At 35.6% G+C, this 21,706-nt stretch overlaps 3 protein-coding genes and 1 non-coding gene across 4 annotated transcripts; 1 reads left to right on the forward strand and 3 right to left on the reverse strand.

The window, feature by feature from the left end:
- Window positions 1-2,878: 2,878 nt before the first annotated feature.
- On the reverse strand, window positions 2,879-11,883 carry LOC120342526 (nucleoporin NUP35-like). The gene is made up of 8 exons (XM_039411395.2): window positions 11,625-11,883; window positions 11,069-11,193; window positions 10,685-10,827; window positions 5,449-5,645; window positions 4,817-4,997; window positions 4,148-4,349; window positions 3,564-3,761; window positions 2,879-3,101 (listed from the first exon to the last, which is right to left on the reverse strand). Exons 1-8 carry the CDS (start codon window positions 11,635-11,637, stop codon window positions 3,027-3,029), a joined length of 1,134 nt encoding a protein of 377 aa, XP_039267329.2. The 5' UTR covers window positions 11,638-11,883; the 3' UTR covers window positions 2,879-3,026.
- An 11-nt stretch (window positions 11,884-11,894) lies between these two features.
- On the reverse strand, window positions 11,895-12,239 carry LOC120341770 (transmembrane protein 256 homolog). The gene has a single exon (XM_039410331.2). It carries the CDS (start codon window positions 12,237-12,239, stop codon window positions 11,895-11,897), a length of 345 nt encoding a protein of 114 aa, XP_039266265.1.
- Window positions 12,239-12,972, reverse strand: LOC144420884 (DNA-directed RNA polymerases I, II, and III subunit RPABC5). Its single transcript, XM_078110690.1, has one exon. The coding sequence runs from the start codon at window positions 12,905-12,907 to the stop codon at window positions 12,704-12,706; it is 204 nt and encodes a 67-aa protein (XP_077966816.1). The 5' UTR covers window positions 12,908-12,972; the 3' UTR covers window positions 12,239-12,703.
- Window positions 12,973-18,048: 5,076 nt separating this feature from the next.
- Window positions 18,049-18,167, forward strand: LOC120343578 (5S ribosomal RNA). The gene has a single exon (XR_005569639.2). It is a non-coding gene; the product is annotated as a 5S ribosomal RNA (ribosomal RNA).
- The last annotated feature ends 3,539 nt before the right edge of the window (window positions 18,168-21,706 follow it).

A 21,706-nucleotide genomic window follows, 5' to 3' on the forward strand; every position in this document is an offset into this window, starting at 1 on the left:
AAACTTTGTTCATTTGATTTATACATCTACCTATTACCTTCATTTTCCATATTGGGTCGCTTACCACCCTCCCATCAATAATCTTTCGAGTATTAGTTGAGGGCTATAGTTGCATACAAAAAATTCAAACTCGCATTGCAACAACCAGTATACTATAAATAATTTCCACCTACTCTTTTTCTTGATTCAATACACAATTGGATGTGTTCTTTCAAGTCAGGAAGATTGCGATTAATTTTGAAAATATCGCCTTGTTTAATGTCAATGGGTGTCCAGAACGCAACAGGTGGAAAATGTCTGATTGCAGGCTCCTTACTTTTGGCAGGTGCCGTTAATTGCCATTGGAGCTTTGTTTTCACCTTCAAAACAAAAATTACTTATACTATGAAATATGAATTCTGTAAATACTCACTTTGTAAAAGGATAAAGTGACTATTTTTATGTCATGTGTTTAATTTCCAGTATGAAATATACCACGAAATATATAAAAAAATGAAGTTTAAACGTTTAAAGATATATTCAATATTAAATTCAATGAGAATACGACTACCTACCATGACCTTTGAAACAACTAATTCTTTTTCGTCCACAACTGTACCAGGAAGATTCTGAAAACAAAAGACTGGGCAAATTTTAATTTCAATAGGAAGGATATTTCAATGCATGGTTGATATGACATAATATATAGAATAATTTAAAATACCTCGAATGAATGAGTTTTTTGAGGTGCTATAGTTGGTAGTCCAGCGTATTAGTTATCCTGAAATTAAAACCAGAATAATGTTACTTTTAAAAGTATTACGCATCAGCTTAGCTATCAAAAGATATCGAAACCGAAAATGCAAATTTCTAGCGGGTAATAATAGTGAAGAAATCTGAAGTTATGATATTCTCAAATAAATTCCAAATTATAGGACCTTAATTTTTTTTTAAAAGAGACTTAACATGGCATACTTTGTTACTGATTCTATTCAGCTCATTCTGAGCTTTTCGGCTCGTCCCGTGGAGAAATTGTAATGAGTCCGATGATGCAAGACACACCCATAAGGAACATTATATTATTTTGTCATTTTCACTATTAAATTAAATGTAATTTCCTGAACTTACATTGTCACCCTCAAAGTTTTGAGACCTTTTATTGGTTCAGTTGGTATTGTTTCTCAAAATTGCGCATCTGGCGTCTCCGTATCTTTTTGAGTCCATAAGCAACAAAAAGAAAACTGCAAGAAACAACTTTGATTTTAAAATGCATTCTTTATTATGATAATTTTTGCTATTTTATTAATTCGTAATCCACAAAGTTCTAAAATTGAGGTTTTAATACAACCCGATATTCATCTTCGAAAAATGTTTTGTAAATATAAATCGTAACTGTATCAATGAACAAATTATACTTTCACCAAGAACGCTCCTCGAAACCAACTCCAGATCTTGTTCTTTTCCGTCTAAAATAAAATGATATATATATATAGACTAGTGTAATAATTGTCTGGCATATCGGCATAAAAGATTTGCATATTCGACATTTTTGAAGAGGATACCGACGAATGGCTAGTCGACAAGTTGATACTATTGCCGAGCTCCTGAAATGAACCTATTTGGAGTTAATAGGATAGGAGTTTAGAGACTTGATTGACCATTAAAAGTACCCCGTGTGAATGAAACTGCACAAGTGCAGGGTTCACTTTTGCTGGAGGTAACCATGTTAAAAAAGAATTTTTCGCTTTTCGCAAGGTAGCATATAGTATCAGACACCAAGGAGGCCCATTCATTTATATAGTTATGAAATGGTTTGTTGTCTTAATATGAAGTCACAAATGGAAGAAAGTAACAGTACGTCGGCTTTAAGCGTGCGTTAGTGCAAGAAATGGGCCACAAATCATGCGTTAATGGTAATGGGGAACATTACCGTTCTAATTCATAATCAGGTCGTCGTTGCTTTGCCCGCTAAAGATCCGTAGAGATATGCTGGCATATCGCGGCGCTGTAGAACTTATTCTTACCATACATTTAACTGTTTAGACATCAATCAACAGCAGATATCACTTGTTTCAAATTAAAAAAAAAATGGTCTGAAACTCACATTTTTGCTTGGCTTTTGGTCCCCTGCTTCTTCTTGACTACGTTTATCTCTTTTTCTCAAGAAATAGCACTTACCACCTTTCTCATGCATCATATATTATATGCACGTATCATCAGCTGGAGCAACCGGTTTCAACCATAGTTTTATCGATTGCAACGCCAGAATAGATGTTATTCCGATTTGTTAATTTGGAGAAAAATTTCACTACTACTAAGACGTCATAACGTAGTCGTGCATGGCGACACAAAGCAAAAGACTTCGCCCAGCGGAAAGCCCAAGGCTTGGTGAAAATAAGTTATTCTAAATCTAAAATCAGTCCACTGCAGACCCGAGGACAATAAATTCACAGTTCTATCTGCTTTATTTCAGTACATGGCAAAAATGGGATCAATCACTTACTTAGAATTTGCCAACAACGTTAACTATTGTATAGGTTCACAAGCCCCTCTTGGGTGATAGAAAAGTCGGTAATTCTGCAACATGCAGCTCCACCAGTATAAAACAGAACCCCGCGAAGCGAAAAATTTACAGCAACCTTTCTCTGCTAATGAAATAGAATTTCAGCACATTATCTGAATGTGCACAACCATATAACAATAACTTATTTCAATTATCCAACTGTTCGAGCACCCACGAGCCGATTCAGTGATCAAGTCACACCACAAACCTCTCATCCGAAAGTGATATCCCATATTTGAAATTGCATCTTGTCAGTCTTGCAGCTCTAACACTGCTGGTTTGCTAGCCGATGTTCACATTTCCCAATCCCAGAAAGAACATTATTACACAAAAATGTAAGAAGTTTTGCATTGCGTAGTAATCGATCAATAAATAGTAAGGCAGTGATAAAAACAATTCCAACAATAGACTCATTCATTGGCTTGATTGTACATCAAATATAGCAAAAAGCAATAACGACTAGATCTAGAATCTACTAGTATCGTCATCCAAATATATAATCCATTGCCTTTGTTATAATTCCGTTCGTTTTCTGAGGGGTTCTTACATCATTCACGACCTACAAATGAAAATTTGCTGTTGAATTATAAAATAATGTCAATAACACAACAACAACTTGATAGTTAGATGGGAATATGAGCCCTTCTCAGTCATTTTCGAAAAGGAATGACATTTAAGATGGATGTACAAACTTCCATTGCTTGACACCCAATGTCACCTGTACCCAGGGTTATTGGGGTCTGGGTATTGGACTGAGTCGCATTTGTAAATAAATTTATGTCATATGACTAAACAAGTCTTTATTAAGGTCACTATCAAAATTCAATATAATAAACATAACTAAGGGTCACTCAACGGGTTGCCTGACATTAGCTAACAAGGCAGAAAAAAGTTGCGTTGTGACATCGTCGCAGCCATGATTTTCTATGGACATAAATATTTGGTGATCGAAAAACAGATAGATTTGTTTGGAGGTGAGATATGAGGAAAAATTGTCAAGTCTGTGTCTAATATATCCTACCTTGGATCCACTGGATGAGGCGTTATAAGCTGCAGTTAATGGACGAATTGTGCAGTGTTTTGGTGTATTTGCTCCACTTCGTGTGGTGTTGGCGAGAGATGGATGAATGGAGGGTGTACCAGGAGTGTGTGTAGAACCAGTAACATCCAGATGAGCTCTTGATAATTCAAATTCTTGTGTCTGTTTGTTCATGACTCTCTTCAGATGAAACATTACAAATATACAGATAACAATCAACCAATAGAATCAGGTCATCAATAACATATTCTATATGGACATTTATAAACTATCACCAGATTACCCACACAATATGTTTCCACCTAAAAAACTGTAATTCATACAAAAGCAAAGCATTTCATACATTCAAAATAAGTATGTATTTAAATATATATTTTGTATAGAGCGCTTTCGAGGAAAATTTAGATAAATAGCTTCATTTGTATGACATCTTTTTTTGAAAATGTCAATAAATAATTGACACTGCACTCAGTGCACTGCGACTTTTCCAATTTTAACAGCTATTGACTGAAATTTCTGTTTTTATTTATATGAAATAAAAACTATTCCACTTTCATTCCACTTACAATATCCATACACGGAGTTACTCCGATCATTAGATTTCCAGGCAAAATCTTCCCAGATTTACTTAAAGCCTTCCTAGCTTGAAGTTTACTTTCGAAATGTATGTGAATCCAGTTTCCATCTTCAGGAGCTGAATGGTGTTCCAGTATCACACCGCACCTTGAAAATTGCTGAAGGATGTATGAACTTGCAGATGAAGGGAACCTGAAAAAATAACAACTTGACCAATCTAGTACCAAAGCTGTGTTTTTAATCGGAGCTGTGGAGTCGAAGTTTGGCAAGTTTTTATTAGTGTTGGTCACTGTTGTAGTATAGTTTGGAATTCCCTGTAATTTTGAATAAAGTCGAGAGTTGAAATTTTATAATTGAAAGAAGTAATTTTCAAAATAAATGAAAACAGCATTTGGTGTACTAATCATTCTCAACAGTAATTGAAGAAGGCTTCACAAATTTTTTGTTATCAAAATTTGGTTTCCACTGAGTTTAGAGTCAATTTTTTTGTTTAATATGGAATCAGAAGCCAAAATCGAATCATTTTTTTCGTAGTCGTTTCAGAAACGGCCCAGAGTTTGGAATCTGGTATCAAATATCCCAGATTTCAAAGCCCTGCTTTTAAATTATCACTCAACACCAAAAAAACTTACAAAGGATATTAAAAACAATTCACATACCCAAATATTGTGACCCATGTGTCATCAAGTTCTACGTTAGAAGTCAGGTCTTCTCCCTGAGTATAAAATGGATCAATCTGTGCTGGAGAAGGTGGTGATTTGACTGCTCTATCTGATCCCGGAAGATCCTGTGTAGATGATGGTAATATTCTTCTCGGCGTAGCAAGGTTGGGTTGCAATTCTGAAAAAATAATCAATATTACAATCACAATTACAGCAAGATTAGAGTTGTGAGAAAATTTGATAATTTTGCAATTGAGAGAATACTCAAAAACCAGTTTTTTAGTACAAAACACAAAGGAATAAAACTACAATGAAGTGTAGCTACATATGAATCGTTTACCACATTATTGTTGCTGATAGTCTTGTTGCAATTCTTGGGATTATAGTTGTGAAATTGTTAATTTACTCTTCAACTATCGGATCAAACAATTTTAGATTTTCAGTATTTGAAGATGTAAGAAGTCGACAAAAAGGTATTCATTTTATTTTGTTACGAGGCCTCATATTTCACCCAAAATTTTACTGTTTAATTTCAATCCATTAAAGTGCAGTATTAAAATGATTGACTTTTGTGTCTATAAATTTGAGCATTGACCACCTATTATATTATGAATAACATATAAGCTTACTTGGAGTACGGGAGTCTTGATAGAATGAAGCATTTGATCTTCCACCCAGGTCCGTAAGAGCGGATCTTTGACCAGAATGAGTTATGTTCAATCCAGGTGAAGGGTATGCTTGATTATTTTCATCATGGAGCGAAGATACTGGGGGTGCCCCACCTTTATCTTTTGTACTTATTGTTGAACTACCATGAACTCGAGATCTACAAGACATCATATAAACATATATTGCAACTACATAGCAAAGCATTCATGTACAGTCTTTCATTTTCATATGACATATTTTTGATGTCGTTCACTCCCAACAAGGCTCGGCACAGGCAGACACAACTAGATACATTACTATAGTTTGAAGAGCGAAAATCTTCAACATTGAATACCCAATTCATTACACCCTGAGTGAGGTGGTGGCACGGGATTTGAACCCAGGAGCAGTGTTAACTCTAAGCGAATTATGAGTGCGAAAGTGCTTCGCAGTCGAAAAAAAAAGTGCGAAAGTGCTTTTGCCGATTTTAACAAGTTAGGTGCTCTAGCCTTTCATATTACCCATTTAACACGGCATAGATACTCGAAAAAGCGCTCCTCCGGTTAATATTATGAATTAAAGAGAAGCCTTTCCGTTAAGGGAGTTCCCTTTAAGCGAATTCACGTTTAATTAAAACAAGCGAATTCATGGGCAACGAAAAGACATCTGCTAACACTTGCCGCGAACAAAACTTTCATGCAATGTATCACGGTGTCAGTTGCTTACTCGCGTGAACAGCAAAGGCTTTCACATTTGTTACTCCTTCCATCTAACAGACAACGATTGATACACGTAGGACCATATTAGTTACAGGGTGGATCATTTGTACAAATCCCGTGCAAAATAATTCCCCCCCCCCCCCCCAAATATAAACAGCAATCAACTAACTAGGGTTAGGTGCGCTGGAAATTCAACTTTTCGATTCATCCCTAAACCTAATCTGACAATTATTAATTTGTGATTTTGAACCACTTTGAAAGTCGCCACCCGCTGTTTTAAAAGATAGGTTAACCTACGTTCCCTCCGAAATATTACACAGGATACACCCCTGTTTTAGGAGATTGGTTGACCTACTTTCCTTTTAAACTTTTTTCTCCGAAATATTACACAAGACCACTTTGAAAATCCTCCCCTTTCGTGAGCTAGCGTGACCTAATTTCTCATTTACATTTATATTATACTATTTCAGAGCTTACCCAAAGACAAGTAATTTTTAAATGTCGACATGCCTTGGTTTGCGTGCGAGTTAGTTTAAATCAGGCAGAAAACATCATATATCGGCAAAATGTTTAGTAATGTCATGTACTTTCAGCATTCATAAATAGCACTCTTTGTAATGCTGCTGACCTAGTATCAAATATTCGCATCACAACGCCACTTGCGAGGTTTCCATACATTTCAATTACACTAATAGGAACGATGACACCAAAGAGTTTTCTTTTGCGAAGGTACACGAAATATAACGAGGGCGATTCTTGAAAAAAACATGAATATAAAAAATAAACGAATGATATGATAGTGGATCCCAAATAATTTTGAGAGTGTCTCGAAATACCAATCCATTTGATAAATAATTTTTATTCGACCACATAAACGCTGATATACGCATTCTCAGATATCGGACATCCAGTCGCGATATTCAATCGTTCATATGCACAAATCTCACATTAATAGTAATTGCTACCCACGTTTGTAAAGTTTAGAAACCAACAAACAGAAAATAACTTATCCTAAAACGCAATTAAAACTCAGTCGGCAATAAATTTGTCGCCAAGACGATGCCATACAAAACAAAAAAGATTTGGTCGCGAGAGTTACGTTAGATGACTGCAAAACCACGTTGTTTTTTAAGCAGAATGTAAAACAATCAAATTAAAAAACGGGAGTTACGACGCCCTTAACATATCGTGTGTATTTAACTTCCCTGGTAAGTACTATTATTATTGTACTTATACACCTGTTGGAGTATTTCAGACAATTTCGAATTTAAAATTAATGAAAACCCGACATATAATAAAGACGCAAAAGTAAAATGAACATTTATTGAAAAAGTTATTATTTAAGAAAGACAACATGATCGTACAATTCCGCCCAAACCTCGATGTTCGCAAGTGAGATGATAATTAAATACTTCCCTGTATTCGACCAATTAACTTTAGCGTATCGTTGTTCTGCCATCAAACAGCCAGGTGCAAAATATTTCCGTCCTGTGATATGCTCACAAATATTCTCGATATTAATATCATACCCTCGCGTATGTACTTTCTATTAGCTCTTTAGTGATCCCTTCCATCCTTGGCCAAGTCATGTTTCGAATATGTGAACATTTTATTCGACCATACATGGCCGGCGGGATGTTAAAATTGTAAACAAGAGAGAGTCGCAACAATCGCGAATTTCGTTTTGTTGCGCCTGTTATCGTCGAAAATGATTACATTTGTTGTATTTTGAGGCATTTAAGCAGTAATAATTAGGGCATGACATCATCAAAATCGTCAAGTGAGATTTTGAAATTGCAAATTCCGTAAATAAAATTGTGAATTACTCGGTAACGAATTCAGCTTCAATGACCGTCGGGGTATTGTTTTGTTGAAAATTATAATTAATGTGAGAGCGCCAAAAACATACAGTCCATACCGATGCGACTGCAATTTATATGACCGCACTTGGTGTGGCGCGTTTATTAATAGTGTTAAATAAATTAAACGAATATCAATTATAACCAAGCCTGTCAGCGTGTTTATTTTCTGTGGGCAAGAATCGTAAAATACCATCTTGAGACAAATTCACTTCTATTATAAAATCTAATTTTTCAGTTATTATCGTTATACAAATAACGTGTGGCAGCTTTTTAATTTATCGTCGACCAAAAAACCGCCCCACACTCGTCCAAACGTGTGTCAAGCTTGACCGACAGGAACAGATTCATCGACGACTTTAATTAGGGAAAAGGGAACATTTTTTTGTGATAAAACTTGTACTTTTGTAAAGGTAAAATTTGATCTAAATTAATCGCAAAAATGTTTTATTTTAAATGTAACAAAACACATTTTGCGATATAACCTTGTATTTTCGAAAACGGGTGTCCTGAAAAATAAAATATGATCTAAATTAATCGCAAAAATGTTTTATTTTAAATGTGAAAAATAAAATATGATCTAAATTAATCGCAAAAATGTTTTATTTTAAATGTAACAAAACACATTTTTCGCAATACAACTGTATTTTCGGATACCGGGTGTCATGAAGAGTAAAATATGATCTGAATTAACCGTAAATAATGTTTCATTCCAAATGTATCAAAACGCATTTTTTTGCGATATAATTTTGTATTTTCGAAAACGGGGCGTCATGAAATATATTAATCTAATGTTTTATCTAAGTCTAACTAACGTCTGGTACACATCATTTTCGGGGAGAACTCTAGCCCGCGAAACGTCATTTAATTTAGAATAGAGAATGTTCCACGCATTCCAAAACGGAAAATCACCAGTAAGTCGACAGGGATTCAACCCTACGGATTCAGTATTCTATATCCCTCCCCGTGTCAGAAATTTCTGAAGATTGGAACAAAGAACCCGTCAAACCGCCGCGGAAGAAGGGGAGTATTTTTTGCACTAATAATTAGGGCGTGACATTATTAATATCGTCAAGAAACTGGTGAATTTTCAAATTCCATAAATAAAATTGGGAATTGCTCGGTAACATTTTAGCCATAATTATCGCCGGGGTATTGTTTTGTTGAAAACATGTTGAAACTTGAGGGAATTAGTTACAATCAGCGCCTGACCTCTATTAGGCACTCGAGCACTCGAAAAAAAAAGCACTCGAGTCCAATCTTTTTAGCATTAAGTCGCATACGTAAAATATCCTGTAAAAGAAGTGCTGTTCATTAACGTTATCTCGTCTTATGACCACGCAGAAATGCCTTTATTGCCGAATTATTCAATCACTATTTTAAATCAACATTCAGGATTGGCACAATTTCAGATTTGCGAAGTTTATCACCATAGAAAAACATGAGAAAGTTAATTATCGTCTTAATAAATATCAGCATCACGGTATCGACAATAATATTACCATTCGCATAAAATTGGGACTGTAAATTTACAAATCTTGATAGGTAATATTAAAGCCAACGCAAATGTTAATTTGAGTCCTCAATGTCTTCAACAGCTGTTGCCGATGTGAACAAACGGGTAAACCCGAAATATAAAACTGTCCGCCGACCCGCAAGAATTCATATTTGTAAAAAAGAGAGGGCGGGAATATAGATTAACAAAACCTGGATATCGCCGCCAAAACGATCGGTGACAAGAACAATTAGCGATTACAACGGAATTAACCAGTAAAAAGGCTTTGTTGCCGATTTTTTAATGTTTCAACCGACGTTCCAAAAATATTTGTTATTCGGTACTCGTTAAAAATATTCAATTCAATGAAATATTGAATTTTGCCCACCCGTACTCGCATATCAATGAGAAATAGTTGTGTAAATATCGCAAAATGCCACGTGCTTTCAACATTGTGATTACAATAAAATGGCACTTAATGGTATTTTGTGAATTTGGTGATTTTGCAAATCTGTGACATGCTGCTAAAAGTTTCGTCTGATTTGAAAATCGTGCACTTTGGTCACAATACATCCAAAGTGACTATAACGCTTTACTAACACTTTTATAGTCATTTTGAATTCAACGATATCATTGATAGTCACATGACCACTTTTGTTCAAAGAAAGGCACTGGTAGTATTCCAACATCTGGTTTCAAAGACGTGGAGCGTTTTTGCGGGAGAAGCGGAATCGGTGTGCTTGTATAATAATCATATTATAAACAAGAATTTTGCCGTTAATGCAAAAGCTTTATCTCCTATGTCTGCATCTCATAGGTTAGAATTCCGGTAAATATCGTTATGATATGCAGAATTGAGTTACAAAAGTACTAGTATGTTACTTATTTGTCAACTTAATACTCTTAATAATTTGTTAACTTTGAATTTTTATTCCATTCAAAATCGGAAAAAAGTGCTATTTCTCTTCAAAATCGGAAAAAAGTGCTATTTCGCAGTCCCTAAAAAAAGTTGCGAAAGTGCTTCGCAATTTTCGCAAAAAAGTGCGCTAATAGTGAACACTGCCCAGGAGATTAACCTGCCATAACACTTCAATCCCCAGGCCAACAAGTAAGTAGTAAAAGAGTAAATCTGACATTCTCAAACCTTATAAGATGGCCAAACTTATTTCCCGGTGACATTGTAGCACTAGGTGGTGAAGATCTAGGAGTAAAACCTCCAAATGATGGAGAGTTCATATAGGGATGATGTGCGTGGCCTCCACTCATTGATCTGTTTAATACCGGTGTCTGAATAAAGAAACGTAAGATAAATTTTACAAAAAGTTAGAGAATTTACTACAGTGACTTTGAAGGATTCCAGGAATGGTTTCTTTCCTCATTTAAAAACCGTCCTTCGACCCAAAACATCAGCGCCTACTGAACTCTGAAAGAGGTTTAAAAAATTTCGAAGCCTAAATCGGAACGAAAATGAGAAATGTTATCTGATAAGAGATAAGCATAGGCTTATAGATATAAATTTATAGCTCACTGTGGTCACTGAAGGGTCGCCCATCAGATATCCAGGTAAAAATTGACTCCCACCATGCTGGTGATGTAAGCCACTTGTTGATGGTGATGGATGGTGGCCAACAGGAGACCCCAACATCATTGGTTCTGTGGTAAAATCAATAAGTACTTTAATGAACGCTCCAAAAGTGTGTGTACCAATTTGGAGGTAACTAATTTTATTCACCCACTTTACATCAAGTTGTGTAAACGGACTGAAACCAATGTGAAGGGGGTATATTCACTTGGCTAACACAGACAGTCCCCAATCTCGTAATAGAACTGAAATATGGGAAATCTGAATAAAATTAGGGCCTAGCCCTAACTACAGGAGTACTCTTTAACGTACACTATTTTAATAATATGCATAGTGCATACAATCAAAAAGCTCAGCAATGGGCGGCGATTACCGTCATACTTTTTAAAAAAAAAATTAAAGGGATAAAATATAATAACATGTTATTATTATTCATTGTGAATGTTTCTCTATACTATTTAGAATGATACAAATTGCATTTGAAAAAAAAAGATAGCTTTACCTTGATTGTCCATGTTATTTATACTTAATAAAAGTCAATGTCTACCCTGTCAGCTTTTATATAAAGAAAAATTATTTAATAAAACCTACAATACAAATACAAGACAAAAAGTAATTAGGACAACATATGATTGAAAAGATTTAATTTCAAACATTATTAATAATGATCGACTGTCATAAATGGATTGAATCCCAAAATATGTTGCATTTTACATGTTAAAAAGGTAAATTCTGCAAAATATAACAGATAGTGTTTGTAACACAGCCAATGTCAGAGCACCATAGACAGCCATCCCACGATTAACAAAATTCCTCCGTATGGTGTTATGGGTCGAATTGAACTGTCTCCTGTTATTGATTGGTAATAACAACTTCCACAAAACACAAGCATTCCTGTAGTCAGTATCGCTCCAGTTAGTAATGGATATTTGCATCGGCTCACTGCCAGAAGAGCAAGAGTATGAAAGAAATGTTGTCGATTTGCATTATCAAATATAAGTTTTCTGTGCTCATCTTCTTTATGTATACCATGTGCTCCGTATGCTGCTAATCCTACTGCAGAAGCACCAGATATTCCAGCAATTCTAACAAACAATCGACCATAATAAGAAGCCATCTAAGGAAAAAAACACTTTTTTCAACCTCCCAGATTATTCACAATTTAGTGGAACACATTATGACACAGTTTCTGTAAATAAAAGTCCATATGAAATAAGCACACAGAAACTCACACTTATCTTGAGACAAAATATGACAAATAGGTGCTTACAATTCGCAATAACTTCACAAATGAAAAGTTATAACATACAATGCTGCCGTATATTAAAAAATAACGAATATGATCATGCCAGTTTTATGCTCTGCAACAAATATTATACAATAGGTTTCTAACATCATTTAGACATCAGTTACATTGATCTGATACCTCAGGTTTCATATAAACAGTAGAATATTCAGATATTGCAATGATTCACCATTGTCCGGATTGAAAGCTGACCTATAATTTCACAGTTTCGTATTCCAAAATTCAAACATCTTTGTCCATACTTTACAATTTTTATGAAGTTGAGCTAATTCAAATTATTTTTCAAGTGGAGCGTAATTCAAAAGTTTTTCGATAAGATCAACATGAGCCAGTAACATGCGACGACAACAATATCGTTTCAGTCCAAGGGCATCTAACGCATCTCCTTCAGTGTATTCAGCTTGCAAAAGTCCGAGATAAGCTTCCCATTTATTTCCAACTACTTTTCCACATGTGAAACATCTTATAGGAATAATCATGCCTACTTTTAAATGGATCTGTAGTTATAAAGTTAATCTGAATAAATCATAGGACAAAATTCAAAAACAGGTCTCTCTAAAAACAGGCACTTGCGAATTCAATCACTTTTAAGATTTATTTTTTCATTTTTTTCGTAGTTTATTGGGGTTTGAGTTTTATTAGACATTGAATAAAATTGCACCTTCTATATCGCAATATTCCTTTCAATTCAATAATGTATAATTGATATTTAAATAGTAAAACATGGCAATTCTGAATACTTAATGAAAACACCAGGCACTTGTCAAGTTTCAGGCTTTTTCTAAAAACCTAATTTTGTAAACAGTTTTGTATACTCCACCCTGGTATCACACACACCCACCCTCCTTGCACAACTGTCTGTATAAAGTCCATATTATACAAATTTGATTTACCGTATTACAATTTCAGAATTTATACATATCAAAAGCAAAAGTGCATACATCCAGTCTTCAGTATTTATAATTACTAATCATTTTAGGCTATATTGCTTTTACGAGACGAGTAAACATACATACATTGCTTAATGTTTACTTTAAAAAACAAATTGAATACAGATAAATGCATACAAATTTTAAAGCAACTACAGAACTAGTCCGGTATTTAACAACAAAAACAAGAATTCTAACAACTTAGTACCATAAAACAATTTATAATTGGCTTTTAAAATAGTATGATGAAAAATGGTAGCCTCTCTCTTACACTGATAGTCTTTCGCAGCCACTAGTCCAATGCAGTTAAAATATTGTATGTTTTTCGCTAAATTTATCTCATTTTCATTTTTTTTTCAAATGTACAATATTTGTTGCTCGACCAAAAAAATAAGATCAGAATCTAAATTTGAGTAATTCAATTATAAGACTGAATTAGAATTCATACAGACTTCCAGTCGTAGAAACTGACATTAAAATGTTAATTCAATTCAAATACAGCAAGTGAGTCTCTTTGCATCATTCAAAATTAGAATTTGAACACAGGCTGCAATAGTGAAACAACCTATAAAACGCTAGGATTGAAACTATGTCTGTATGTTACAAAAACAAAATCACAGTGGAAAAAAACAGGCAAGCCCCATTGCGAAAATCAAAAAGTGTAGTATAAGTTTATTTGACTCAGTTTATTTATGCACTTGCTGAATTTGACACGTCCTATCAGTGAGAATTCTTCAATTGATCCGCGATATTTTACCCCTAATATTCAATGTCAAATAAATGTAAAAGGCGAGTTGATCGACCGTAGATTGTCAAATAGTATTACTCTTTGTATTATTAAAAATGATAAAATTGTCATAGAATAAAGAATTTCATTAAAAAAGAAAAGTATAGCAAGTTCTGACAAAAAAAATCTTTGAAAAATATGGTGAAAAAATACCAACTTTTATCGAGAAAAATCAGTCACTTGCAAAATTCGACACCTATTCGCCAGTCACAATAGTTTTTGTTTTTACAAAAAAATATGTAAATTCAATCATGCAAAATCTGTATATTCCGATGTTTGCCCTGAAAAAGTATTGAAATTACTCATATATCTGTATATTTGGTAATTAATACGGTACCCGTTTCTTTTTTTTTTAACAAAAAATTTTAAATTTAATACACATAGAGTCCCCTCCCCGTTATGCGATCATTTTTACCAAAATGCTTCTAATATGCTTTGTATTCACAGAAAACACTTCATTTTATCATTAACATACTCTACAAATCCATCTCAATCACTTCCCTTAAAATCATGCCGGTACCGTGACCGGAAAACCCTTTATACCGCCTCTACTTTCACCATGTCAGTGGGGCAATTGCGATCAACAACGTATATTTGGGACAACACTGAAAGGCTGAAAGAAGAAACGGATGAGGTGGAGGAAAAACGGAAGTTGAGGTGTTCCCGAAGGTGAAAAATTGGAAAACACTAAAAGGCTGAACACTAAAACGAGGCAGTGGAAGAAATTTCTTCCGAGGTGGCTGAAACCACTAAAAAGCTGAACACTAAAAGGAAGAAGTGGATGAAATTTCTTCCGACGAATAATGAGGTGGTTGAAGTCACTAAAAAGCTGAACACTAAAAGAAAGAAGTGGATGAAATTTCTTCCGACGAATAATGAGATAGTTGAAGTCACTAAAAAGCTGAACACTGAAAGGAAGAAGTAGATGAAATTTCTTCCGACTGGTGTTTATGTGGTTGAAGTCACTAAAAAGCTGAACACTAAAAGGAAGAAGTGGATGAAATTTCTCCCGACGGGTGTTGATGTGGTTGAAGTCACTAAAAAGCTGAACACTAAAAGGAAGAAGTGGATGAAATTTCTCCCGACGGGTGTTGATGTGGTTGAAGTCACTAAAAAGCTGAACACTAAAAGGAAGAAGTGGATGAAATTTCTCCCGACGGGTGTTGATGTGGTTGAAGTCACTAAAAAGCTGAACACTAAAAGGAAGAAGTGGATGAAATTTCTCCCTCCCCTCCAATTTTCACGGCTCTATCTTTATTTTAACCTCCACATATGCTTCCGTTCTTCCTGAAATAGAAAAAGAGGTTTCGTGCTCTAAAATTGGTCATTTTCGACCACTAGTGGCGTTTTGACCCAGAAAAATCTCATTTTTGGACGAAATTTGACGCGAAGCGAGCTGTAGGTAGGCGAGTAGGTATGGATTATGTATACCGAGCGGGAATCTATCACTATTTCTAGTTTGGCCAAAACAGGGTGCTGAAAGGTTGTGATCGTAAATGTGACGTGAACGAATATCGGGGAGGGGACTCATACTCTACTCAGATATGCACCCAAATGACACTGCCCCAATGCATGTAAATACCTACATCGGAACAGACACATCTACCTGCATATCTGAGCTTTCAATAATACCAACAATTATGGGAGGATTGCACTATTAAATTTGCACTATTAAATCAATACCCGTACCGTTACTCCTTCATCCCACTTTTTAAAGAAACAGTTTATATAATCTTTAGCGCCACGCTGTGGATAACCGGTTAATTTCACTCTCAGCCCCAGTTACCGTATTTTCATAGTTAACTTAATAATATCAAATAATAATATACGCTGATTATTTGGTTTCTGCAAGACTACTTATCCTTCTTCTATGCTTTTGTGCCGGTGGATCCGTATGCATATATTGCAAGGATGCTGTAGCAAGAGTAGAGATAACAATCCTAAGTGATCTAGGAGTCTTGCTGCACACTAACAAATTCATGAGACTAACGATGAGACCAAGCCTTATTGCACTGTATTCTACACTAATAAATAGGACACCCGGGGGACGGTCGCTACGCTACCCGCAAGGGGAAATGTAAGGAAAAGATTTGAGTATAAAAAGTGGATGTTTGATTATGAGTTTGATCGTAAATATATACTAGGGTTTGATGGATGCACCACGGTCGTTGCGCCGGAAGAATGTCGGAATTCGCCCGGCGCGCTGCGCCCTCCTTCTTTAGTCCATTAAGTAATTTAAATAGCACATCATAAACAGGTCGCCCATAATGACAGTTAATTCACCCCAGTGAAATTTTTGCCTGTAACACATAGGTCACTTAATATAGTTCGCTCACGCTTTTTTCGTCTTTGTTTATTTATGTTACACAGTTCTCTCGTTACGCTTGAATGTTGCGTCAAGGTATTCTCTCAATGCGATATTGTGGCGCGTGTAGGCCTCAGTTATCTGACTAACTATGTGTGGATACTAAGGAATACTTGTTATAAAAGAAATAATTTGAATGAAACAGAGAAGAAGCTGTAACGGACTTTTCCCCGACTTTTGACCCTCGAAAATATTCTTCCTATACTTTAGCATTGCAAAATTTTCGGGACTTATTTTATTTTGAGAGTGGTTTCGAGTAAAATGGGGTATTTGTTTCAAACCATCATTATAATTCATTGCATACAACATTTTGTTTTCAAAAGTACCTGCAAAGAATTTAAGCCAAGTCTATGACAGCTTTTTCTACACTAATTTTTTATTGCTGCAATTAAATTAAAACTCCTAAGAAGACAAAGTGATATTTGAATTATCTGATTTATATTTCCGAAACACAACTGAAAACTAACGAATAAAGTTCAAAAACGCGGTATGTTTACGACCACGCTCGAAAATCTGTCTTGAGCGAGAAAAGTGTCTGCAAATCCAGTTAATTAGTCGGACTCGGTTCAGGTTTAATACCCACGGGCCCGGGTCGGACCTGCAAATCCAGTTAATCAGTCGGGCTCGGGTCGGGTTTATTTTGGGGCCCGATCTTACCTTTACCAGCGATCGCTGTTAAATATCATGATTGGCAGACCCTTTGGCGTCAACGAGTAGCCTACATATTGAAATATATCAATCCAAATATAACGTTAATTCAAATCATGTTTGAGAAGAAAATAAGCGGACCACAGAAAAATAAAATAAGCTTACCTGCCCAATAAGACGGCCTCCCTGAAATCGAGCTGAAAAATTGGGCCTAGAAAAGCGACTTATTAGCCAGGGAATACGGCAACTTGAAGTATATATAGCAAATACAAGCATAAGTTAAGAAGGATTGTCGTCGCCAATACGGAACAAAATCCATGGATTTAAAATATCCAGCTCTTTATACCCCTATTTTACCTTTAAGCCCTAAGCCGCACAGACTGGCGTCAATAAATGCCATGACTGGGAGGACAATTCAGTTTTATTTGAGAATTAGTAAGATTTTCAAAGTTGTTTGACTCCGTAGCAGATTAAAATTCGGTGTGCGAATGGTGGCATAAAGATTATGTATGGTATCTAGTTATTTTTTCATGTTTTTGGCCATGTTCTGGAGGCTGTGATAATTAATAAATTGAACTGGAATGATTTCATCCAAATAAATCATTTTGTACGGTTTACGCTTCGTCTCTCGATTTGAACTCTCGTTTTGAACGCGATACCTAAATATAAATAGCCGAATAATAGGCTGCTATATCGCCTACATGTATGGTATCTAGTTATTTTTTCATGTTTTTGGCCATGTTCTGGAGGCTGTGATAATTAATAAATTGAACTGGAATGATTTCATCCAAATAAATCATTTTGTACGGTTTACGCTTCGTCTCTCAATTTGAACTCTCGTTTTGAACGCGATACCTAAATATAAATAGCCGAATAATAGGCTGCTATATCGCCTACGACCATACCACGTTGAATACACCCGATCTCGTTCGATCTCGGAAGTTAATCAACGTCGGGCTCGGTTAGTACTTGCATGGGTGACCGGCTGGGAATACCGGGTGCCGTAGGCTTTTGCTTTTTACAAAGCATATTGATTTGGTACATTTACCATTATTTAATTAAGGTTTGTGGTCTATCAGGACATGATTATAATTTCCCAAAACTATAAATAAATGATTTTGATTTCGTTAAACTTATAAAATAATAGTGCGCCAAATCTGCGATACACAATTTTATAATCGGCTATCATAACACTTTAATGACTCACAGTTTCAGGTGACCAGGTGATAGTACCTCATTACTGTTCAAAAGCGTCAGTCATTAAACGTTTTAGGTATCATTCCACCGTAAATTCAATACTATTAAAACGCGTCAGTCGCTGAACGTTCAATTAGCATTTCACAATACCTTTATTATTAATAAGCATTTAACTAGCATTTCACCGCAACTTCAACACTGTTAACATTCAAATCAATGAAGGTTTTGGTTTGGGGCGACTTACAAGGCGAAACCAACTCTATTTAGTATTGCTCTATTAAGCTGACAGATCAGTTAGGGAATACCGGGTGCCGTAGGTTTTTTAATTCACAAAGAATTATTCATTTGGTACATTTACCATTATTTAGTGAAGGGTTTGTGGTCTGCCAGGACACTATTTTAATTTCCCAAAACTATAAACAAATGATTTTGATTCAGTCAAACTTGTAAAATATTGGTTCCCCAAATCTGCGATACACAATTTCAAAATTGCTTATCGGTACATTTAAATGACTAGTAGTTTAATTGGACACGTTAGTGGACATAACGATCGTTTTGGTATTTTTGTTGTTCTTGTTCTTATTTGTCTTCTTCTTGGTATCGTTATGAAAAAATCGCTTTTCTCGTTGATTACTGGACCAATTGCTTTGAAATTTTCAGTGAGTAAAGATTATATTTTTCCCCAGAAGGCTATTACTTTTATTTATTCTTAAATTTTATATGAATCCTATGAGATATGATATTTCATACAAAATTTCGCGGTATTTATTTTTACTCATGTGAACACTGTTTTACACTTATTTCAATCGGTTTCGCGATCGATTGTCTTGCTCAGTACTACAGCTACTGTAGGTCGGTACTGGTAAGTTGCCATACCGGTACCGTAACGCAGTGAAAATGACTTATTCCTTCCGCGGTATTACTAATGCTGCAATGCAAGTTTTATAGCCTATCGTATGCGGAACGGAATATCAGACCTACAGGTTCGGTACGGTAGCTCAGTACGTAAGTACGATACTGGTACTGGTGCCGGTGTCTTACCACAATGAAACAAGAGAGCTACGCACAAATATATGGACACGTTAGACCAGAGCGAATCAGTCCTTACCGGTACCTTTGACGCTACCGGTACCCTCAAAAAAGTTCTGAATTTCCAGTAGCAAGAATTTTGCAGAATCAAAACGTACAGCCAGTCACGACACTGACTAAAATCCGTGTTCCCATGGATAAAAAATAATACAGCAAAATTTTAAACGAAATATCAAATTTCATAGAATTCACGCAAAATTTTGAAATAAACAAAAGTAATAGCCTTCTAGCGAAAAAATTAATCTTTAACCACTGAAAATTTCAAAGCAATTGGTCCAGTATTCGAAGAGAAAAGCGACTTTTTAAAAACGTGTCAAAGAACAAGAACAACAACAACATAATATTGAAACGATCGTTATGTCCACTACGTGTCCAAAAATTACCGTAACTTATTCTTTCACGGTCCTACCAGTGCAGTAATGCAAGCGTTGTAGCACTTGTAGCCTACTATATTTGTTTATTTTGATGAGAGTCTACTGGAAACAAGAGAGCTATGCTCAAATATATGGACACGTAGAGTCACATAATTTTGATGACGTCATAGCGAAAAAAAAAGTAATAGCCTTCTGGAGAAAATTTTTATCTTTAACCACTAAAAATTTCAAAGCAATTGGTCCAGTATTCGAAGAGAAAAGCGACTTTTTAAAAACGTGTCAAGCGATACTGAGTTAGCAGTCAGGCAGCATCTTACCTGTACACTGTAGGCCATATACGGTAATTGATCACAGAACAGTTGTTCCCTTGCAAATTTTATGTTGTTTACACTTTAGGACAGATAATTGATCACAGAACAATTCTTCCCTTTCAAATTTTATGTTGTTTTCAGTAGACTCTCATCAAAATAAACAAATATAGTAGGCTACAAGTGCTACAACGCTTGCATTACTGCACTGGTAGGACCACGAAAGAATAAGTTACGGTAATTTCATTGTGGTAAGACACCGCAACCGGCACCAGTATCGTACTTACGTACTGAGCTACCAGTACCGGTTAGCAGTCAGCCAGCATCTTACCTGTACACTGTAGGCCATATACGGTAATTGATCACAGAACAGTTGTTCCCTTGCAAATTTTATGTTGTTCACACTTTAGGACAGATAATTGATCACAGAACAATTCTTCCCTTTCAAATTTTATGTTGTTTCCAGTAGACTATCATCAAAATAAACAAATATAGTAGGCTACAAGTGCTACAACGCTTGCATTACTGCACTGGTAGGACCGTGAAAGAATAAGTTACGGTAATTTCATTGTGGTAAGACACCGGTACCGGCACCAGTACCAGTATCGTACTTACGTACTGAGCTACCAGTACCGGTACCGAACCTGTAGGTCTGATATTCCGTTTCGCATACGATAGGCTATAAAACCTGCATTGCAGCATTAGTAATACCGCGGAAGGTATAAGTCAATTTCACTGCGTTACAGTACCGGTATGGCAACTTACCAGTACCGACCTACAGTAGCTGTAGTACTGAGCAAGACAATCTATCGCGAAACCGCTTGAAATAAGTGTAAAACAGTGTTCCCATGAGTAAAAATAAATACCGCGAAATTTTGTATGAAATATCATATCTCATAGGATTCATATAAAATTTAAGAATAAACAAAAGTAATAGCCTTCTAGCGAAAAAATTAATCTTTAACCACTGAAAATTTCAAAGCAATTGGTCCAGTATTCGAAGAGAAAAGCGACTTTTTAAAAACGTGTCAAAGGACAAGAACAAGAACAACAACAACAACAACATAATATTGAAACGATCGTTATGTCCACTACGTGTCCAACAACATAAAATTTGAAAGGGAAGAATTGTTCTGTGATCAATTATCTGTCCTAAAGTGTAAACAACATAAAATTTGCAAGGGAACAACTGTTCTGTGATCAATTACCGTATATGGCCTACAGTGTACAGGTAAGATGCAGGCTGACTGCTAACCGGTACTGGTAGCTCAGTACGTAAGTACGATACTGGTACTGGTGCCGGTACCGGTGTCTTACCACAATTAAATTAGCGTAACTTATTCTTTCACGGTCCTACCAGTGCAGTAATGCAAGCGTTGTAGCACTTGTAGCCTACTATATTTGTTTATTTTGATGAGAGTCTACTGGAAACAACATAAAATTTGAAAGGGAAGAATTGTTCTGTGATCAATTATCTGTCCTAAAGTGTAAACAACATAAAATTTGCAAGGGAACAACTGTTCTGTGATCAATTACCGTATATGGCCTACAGTGTACAGGTAAGATGCTGGCTGACTGCTA

The sequence above is a fragment of the Styela clava genome, chromosome 3 (assembly GCF_964204865.1).
Source record: "Styela clava chromosome 3, kaStyClav1.hap1.2, whole genome shotgun sequence".
Classification (NCBI taxonomy): domain Eukaryota; kingdom Metazoa; phylum Chordata; class Ascidiacea; order Stolidobranchia; family Styelidae; genus Styela; species Styela clava.